General features: G+C 34.7%; 1 protein-coding gene across 1 annotated transcript; it reads left to right on the plus strand.

Annotated features, from left to right (window-relative positions):
* The first annotated feature begins 517 nt into the window (after positions 1–517).
* Positions 518–5,896, plus strand: LOC128164907 (WD repeat-containing protein 18-like). The gene is made up of 10 exons (XM_052828979.1): positions 518–617; positions 852–1,043; positions 2,197–2,307; positions 2,712–2,839; positions 3,107–3,398; positions 3,640–3,710; positions 4,403–4,527; positions 4,952–5,124; positions 5,389–5,460; positions 5,728–5,896. The coding sequence occupies exons 1-10, from the start codon at positions 603–605 to the stop codon at positions 5,881–5,883; spliced, it is 1,335 nt and encodes a 444-aa protein (XP_052684939.1). The 5' UTR covers positions 518–602; the 3' UTR covers positions 5,884–5,896.
* The last annotated feature ends 1,592 nt before the right edge of the window (positions 5,897–7,488 follow it).

Here is a 7,488-nt window from a genome sequence, read left to right on the forward strand (position 1 = left end):
GTCTGGGGTCACAATTTCAACAATATAGAACCAACATCATTTGAGGATGTTTGCATAGTAATATTTGGCCTTGCCCAGTAGTTCTTGAGAAGTCTCTTGAGAACCCTAACACCCCCCCCCCCCCCCCCCCCACACACACACACACACAAACACACACTTTAATGGGACCATGTTGAAAATTGAATTGAAAATAATGGGATACGCAGTGAACTGACCCCCCCCCCCAACGGATTAGGATTTTCAGGATTTTTGAAAGAGAGAAAGTAGCCCATTTTCCTTGTTTTTCTGCTTGTCAAGATTTTTTGGTTGAGTCTGCCCCCCCCCCCCCCCCCCAACAACGTTTAAAACGATGCCACGTGCATGTTATCTAAATAGAAATAAAATCATCACTATATCAATGAAAGTATACATTTAATCAATGTAATATTTTCCCCTAAGTATTTAAACCATTTTACGTCGCCTCTATACAAATTTTTAACTTGCTGTTTACAAACAATCTTCTTTACCAACCTTTCCTGTTATTAGTGAAATGTTTCATCAAAACGAAAGTAGAAATTTACTTTCACTTTAAGCCACAACAAAAACACGTGCACAGGACCAAGATGACTTCAAATGAGGTAGCAAATTATATCAATATTGTACTAGATCTTTATCACGAAAACTTTATTTTAAGAGCTTCATTAGTTTGCGAAGTATATTTTGTGTTTTAAGTAATTCAAAATAGGCTTACATACAGGTATGTTCCTCTCTCGAAAATCCATTTTGATTTTCATTTCTTGTAACTATCTTTGATATCATATCGTTTTGTTCTTTTAGAGATTGTTCATATAAAAACATAAATTTGTTGATAGATTTTGTTGACGAGTGAAACATCTGGACAGCTCTGGAATGTCTGTGTGTGGGATATGGAGTCGGGAACCAGTGTTGTGACGTTTAAAGGGGGAACAAGTGCCCCTCACGGAGTGGGGGTGTTAGATCAACAGTACTTAGTCAGTGCTTCCCCCACCAAGCCAGTATTATCATTATGGCCGCTTCACAAGAGGGTATAGAATCTAGATTGATATATTATATGTTGGTTAAATGATAGCTGCAGGTCTGTAGCTCCCCATCTGAAAAAGAGTTTTGGGAGACGACCTGGGAGCTACTGTGCCACCAATGGGAAAAATTTATTGCTCACAAAAACGTGCACTAGTTTTGGACTAATTAATTAACCTTATTTGAAATATTTGTACACAAATTCTGTGAACTACTGATATCGTCTCTTAATTTACTTGCCTCAGACTTTTTCTGGAACCAGCTACTGTCCTTGAAAAATCAAGTGTGTTAAACTTACTTCGAGATCAAGAGTCACCATTTTTACATGTTAACAAACTGCACCACTTCACTTTACGTGGCTGGTGATGGTGTTTAAAGACTATCAGAGGCAAGTAAAGAGACGATATTGGTAGTAAATTTCATGAAGAATATAATGGTACTAACTGTTTTCACAGAATTTGCATATAAATATGGTTAATCAGTCATAAACTAATGCATGTTTTTATGCACAATATTTAAAGTACACAATTTTTTCAATGGGTGCAGGCACTGTAGCTCCCAGGTCATCCATCCGGAATTTTTTCAGACCGGGAGCTACAGGCCTGCAGATAGTTAAATGATACTAGCTATGTTCATTTGATAATATATCATCATAAAATTCTCATTTTATAATAGATTTAAAAAATCAATGCTGACAATTTCCTTAAAACATGAAACATAAAAATCAAATGTCTGTAAAATTACTTCTTTTTTTTTCCAATAATTGAAATTTATTGATGATTATCATAATGTCTGTCTTAAATGTTTTCATGACTGCTTTGGTTTTAAAAAGTCTTCATGCTCATCAATTTTTTGCTTTGGTTTAGTAAGTGGAGTTTTCAAACCTTTAAAAGCTTTTTCATAGCTTGTATCAGTATATTAACTTTTTTAAAATTTTTATTTAAGCTATTAAGATCCATTTAGTTCTGAATCAACTGAATACCAGCATGTAGTCTTTATGCAGCTTTCTTTTCAATTAAATACAAATGAAAATTGCTATTTAGATAAATGCCTCTCTGTATGTTTTTTTTTGTGTGTTTAGATTTGGCTGTTTATTATTTGTTTTATCAAATCCAAGACTTACAGGTATTTTCATAACCTCTTATATGCTTCTGTATATAGGATACCACATGTTCCAAGATGGTTTGTCCTGGCAATGTAACGGCGCTGGAGATTACCGAGGATGGGGCTTACATTGTGGCAGCCATTACAGAAAAAATTTATGTCTGGCAGGTAAAAAGTTTTAAGTTTTTGAGCTTATATATGTCAAAAACTTTCTGAAGAAAAGAAGATCACTGTGTTTACATACAGTATAAGGGTTTGATTTTTTGGATGAGGTGCTATTCAGTCAAACTTCATTATCTCGAACTAGATGGGACTGTTAAAAAACTTCAAGATATCCAAGTATTTGAGATATCGATGGTAAAATACTTTAAAAAATAAGTAGTTTGGACTTACGAATCACTTCATTGTATTCGAGATAACAGTGTTTGAGATATCAAATTTCAACTGTATTTAGCTTCATAATTTATTGATAAATTTTTGTGCCTGTATATTGATTGAAGCCTAGCCTTGGCTTTGATGGTGAAATTGTTGTCATAACCAAAAATCTCATTCATTGTGGGTTTTCTGTGTAGGTATGCACTGGACGACTGCTGAGTATACTGAGCAGACATTATCAAACCATCACTTGTCTGAAGAGTTCATCTGGTTTGATTGTATCTGGGGGAGAGGACAGTTTAGTTATTGTTTGGTCACTCGCAAAGTAAGTGCATCAGGATATAGATATGAATATGAAATGTCAAGTTTTCCTGCCCTAACACCTCTCATTTATTAGTTTAACTTAACAAAATAAAATGACTGATTTTTTTAACAATGATGTTATTGTTGTATATACTCTTTGTGACGTTTGACACTTTGAGATATAATTATCAATTAATCTTTTAAAATGACCGACTTTGTAAGCAAACATGTTTATGAAAAATGACTGTTTGCATAATTAAACTTACAAAGTATATTTTGTTCTCTATAGAGCCCTTTGTGAACAACTAGAACACAGAGCCCCGGTGACACCTGAACGGGTGTGGTCGAGCCACTCCCTACCGGTCACTGACCTTCACCTGGGGGTTGGGGGACACCTGTCCAGAGTGGTCTCCTCCTCCCTGGACCAGACTTGTCGTCTCTTTGATGTCAACAGTGGAGAGCTGTTGTGTACGTTTGTGTTCGAGGTCGGCATCTGCTCCGTTGTTCTGGACCCGGCCGAGTTCCGATTGTTTGCTGGGAGCAGTTCTGGGTCAATTTATGCTGTCAATCTATTTGAAACAGTAAGTGTCTACGGGGGTACATCAGATGCAGTGTACACAATCAATGCAAGTTTCATCCTACCACAGCCCTACATGTAGCACCTTTTATAACCAAACCAGGACATTCTGTTTTGATTAAGTTTGTAGTGACCTCTCTCTAGTACGCCATATAAGATTTATGATTTTATGATGAAATTAGGTAAAATGTGTTTGTATATATGGTTTTATGTAATATGATTTTGATGGGATGCTTGTTTTGTAGCCGGTGAGGAGGGAGAGGCACATCACAGACAAAAAAGAGGACCAGTCCTGTCAGAGATTTGATGGCCATGAGTATGTAAACCTTACAGATTCTGAAAACATTATAATTATTACTATTTAAATAACCTTAATATGCTTTTTCAATTTTTAGATTTTCTACATTTCTATTTCTTCCGTTGTTCAGTATAAAATTGTTGATAAAACTGATGTTTCTGTCAAATAATTTATAGTACTTTTTTGTGTTATTTTAGAATTGATATATTTGCCAGTAGCCAATTCAAAACTAAACTAGAAAACTTATTTTACTGTTGCTTTGATATAATAATTCAAAAATTAAGCTGCAGTGATATGACTGAAAGGGGAAAGGGGTCTATATAACTTAGATATTTGTAGTACAAATTTAGGCTAAATGGACCATAGATATCGGCCTGGGTACCTCAGTGGTAGAGCTGACTATAAAGAATTGCAGGCGGGTTCGACTCCTGGTCCAGCATATGTTTTCAATGTATTTAATATGCTCATTCTTCCCTTCCTATTACATTTGGTGTCGGGACCAACCCCTGGAACTGACAGGTTAACTCCTGCCAGGGGAAGAACCTAGGATGATCTTTGATGGGGGAGATCATTTAGTGAGGGAGTAATGTAGTAGTTGGAGCTATATAGACCGTGGATATCGTCCTGGGTAGCTCAGTGGTAGAGCTCCTTACTAGAGTTCCTCCTTTGCTATTACATATTAATCTTTTTTTTTTTTTTTTGATTCTCAGAAAACAGGTGACCTGTCTGTGTGTGACAATGGATGGGTGTCAGCTGGTGTCCGGGTCACATGATCACAAGGTTAAAATCTGGGACATCTTCAGTGGACAGTGTTTGAGGACAATAGAACACAAAGGTAGTTCGATCAGTGCATGTACAAGAAGAAGTTATTAATTTAAGCAATTAATTAAAGCTACCCATTTTAAAGGAGCATTAGTCTACAATATACTGAAATAGGAATATAGAAACCATTTCTTATGATTTATATTTTGATTTCCTGTTTATATACAAAATAAGACAATTATTATTTATGAATGACAACAAGTTTAATGCATTTTAAGCAGATTAAGATGAACGATGTAGTAGTGAATCACATTTTGACATCCGATAGGTCATGCACTTTGTGCAGTTATATATTAACGGTACCTCAAATGATTCAGGTAGTGAAATGCAAAAATCACAACTATGATTGCTTTCAGATCATTGTCAAGAAAGTAAAAAAAAAATTAATTGAGCACAGTTAATGAAGAAGTGTAAAAGTCATTGTATTGTATTAACAGGGCCAGTAACCAATGCCAAACTGACAATGGCACCCCCAGGTATAGTGAATCCAGACGTAAAGTACAAGCTCCCTCTCCAGCCTCTACAGAGGGTGTTCCATGCAGACTCACAGGAAGAGGGTGGTCACGCCTCACTGAACATCCTCCTTCATGGAGAGAACGATGAACCAGAGGTAAGGACAGGGGGGACAACTCATGTGTTCACCATAGGTCCATTTCTTTGTCTATGTTTCTCTGGGATTTTGATTAAGAATGACTGTTTTTAAAAGATTTCTTGGCTTATATTCAGTATTGTGTTCATTTAAAAGAAATGTGTTTGTCTATCATTTCTTTTTTTCTGTGTGACTATTAAGGGGAGACAATTCAAACCCTAATAATTGAATAAACAGAGCATATACATGTAGATATATATATTTATACTTTTTTATTCATAACAGAAAGAAGAGGATATACTTAAACCTGACTCTGACATACAGATGGATTTTAAACACAGATCAAAAGACATTGAGGTAACAATGATAATTGTATAATTTTGCTTTACTCAAATAATTATCATTAGAGAATTTAAGTAAATAAAACTGATAAATGAGTGTGGGAAGAAAAAGAATGATAAAGCACCTGTTTTGTTTTTTTTTTTACTTTTTTCAATTTATTGTTCAGTCATTATTCTGCCTTTTTAAGTAAAAAAAAATTAGCTGTTGGGGCCAAAATTTTGAAAGACACAATTCTTGCTAGTACATGTATTGTATCTGTAAAAATTATTTTGTTTTTTACAGAACATGGATACTAATGAATCTGTGACCCTGGATATTCCTGTACCTGTAATGACTACCATTGTGTCAAACTCATCAGAACTTACCAAACTCAAAAATGCTAATAAGGAGTTATTTCATTTTGCTGTCAGTACTCTTTTACAGAACAAGGACAAATAAACTTTTTATTTTACTTTAGTCTGCTGGGTTTTAATGAAAGAGTGATAATGTAATCATTATCATAACATTATGAATTTGCCAATTGTAGACTTTTTTTGTCTCTAAGTAATGGCTGACATCCAAGACAGCCTGATTTTGAGTTTTTAATCTTGCTACATCCAGTGCTCTTGACCAACCTATGAAATTGGCAGGTTATGTTCTTAGACTAACAGATGATGCCAAGCTGGGGTGTCTTTCTGCATGTATAATAAATCTTTTAATAGGAAGACCGAGCCTGTCTTGGATTTGGTTGTTATCAAAACACATGCAGGCACCTGATATATTATATATTTTTCTCATGATAAAATATACATACTCTCTACCTAAAAATACATTATAGATAGATTTTATGGGAGGTATTATTAGGTATATTGAATATATTTTTATATATGAGAAAAGTATATAACGTTAGGTATCTGTGTACCGGAATTACAAACCTTTAAATTCCTCTGCATCTTTTTTGCTTTCGTGACAGTTTTACATATCATGTTTCAATGGATAGAAGTACAGACAACTGTTACAATCAGAACCAAAATATTAAAAGTTAAATATCTCCAATCTTGAATTGATTCCCTCCACAGTAGCAAAGAGGTTAATTAAGTTAGATCCATGTGATTTCCCCTCCAGTATACAGGGAACCAACTCCCCCTTTGTTTTGAATATCACAGAAACTCGGAGGTTATAGGATTAAAAATCATCAAAAGGAACAGACTTTCAAAACAAAACAAAATGTAATCCAACAATAGAATATTGACATCAAATCAAATTTCATAGTTGGCAGCTAAAATGCAATGTTGCTGATAAATTAAATGGTGCATTCTGTCTGTTGTGATTATATTCTTTATTTATCAGCAAGATTTATATTATTTTCTCAGACGTGAACTTTATATTTTGAGCAAGGGTTGGCATGACATATTTTTTTTTTTTTAAATCAAATCTTTCGTCGAAACAGGAAAGGATAACTATGATTTAATCAGGCTATAAGCAAAGTCTTTCCAGTTGGACACCTTTAAAGTTCATTCATTTCAATGTCTTTACAACTATGTCTTTCACGGTTTTTTGTCGTCCTTTTCGCTTTTTGGTGGAATCGGAAGAACGATAACTCGGGTATGACTAGTCCGAAATATCTGACGTTTTTCTGGCTTTTTTAACGATTTTGATATTTACTTGCCAGGAAAACGTCAGAACCGGCGCCATTACGAAAACTGGAAATTTCGCCGCCTCCAACTGGAGGCGGCATTCTCGGCCCGATTTTAAATACTTGCGAATCGTATCAAATATTTAAATCACAACTTAACAATAAAAAAATGACTTTACTACTCACTCATATCGCTCAAAATTAAATATGACTCCGTATTTTGATAATAGAAGCACACAATTACAGTCAATCGTATTTTCGCTGTCTTTTGAGATAACTAGTCACGTGACTCAAATCTCGCCGGACAGTTCGATAAAAATGTGTTGTACAGACGGTTTGTAGAGTAAACAAACCCATTAAAGCGATATGAGTGAGTAGTAAAGTCATTTTTTTATTGTTAAGTTGTGATTTAAATATTTGATACGATT

This window comes from Crassostrea angulata, chromosome 10 (genome assembly GCF_025612915.1).
Source record: "Crassostrea angulata isolate pt1a10 chromosome 10, ASM2561291v2, whole genome shotgun sequence".
Taxonomy (NCBI): domain Eukaryota; kingdom Metazoa; phylum Mollusca; class Bivalvia; order Ostreida; family Ostreidae; genus Magallana; species Magallana angulata.

Coding starts and splice junctions, on each gene's coding strand:
- LOC128164907 (XM_052828979.1), top strand. Junction 2,840..3,106: donor ATTGTTTGGTCACTCGCAAA/GTAAGTGCATCA, acceptor TGTTCTCTATAG/AGCCCTTTGTGAACAACTAG. Junction 3,711..4,402: donor CAGAGATTTGATGGCCATGA/GTATGTAAACCT, acceptor TTTGATTCTCAG/AAAACAGGTGACCTGTCTGT.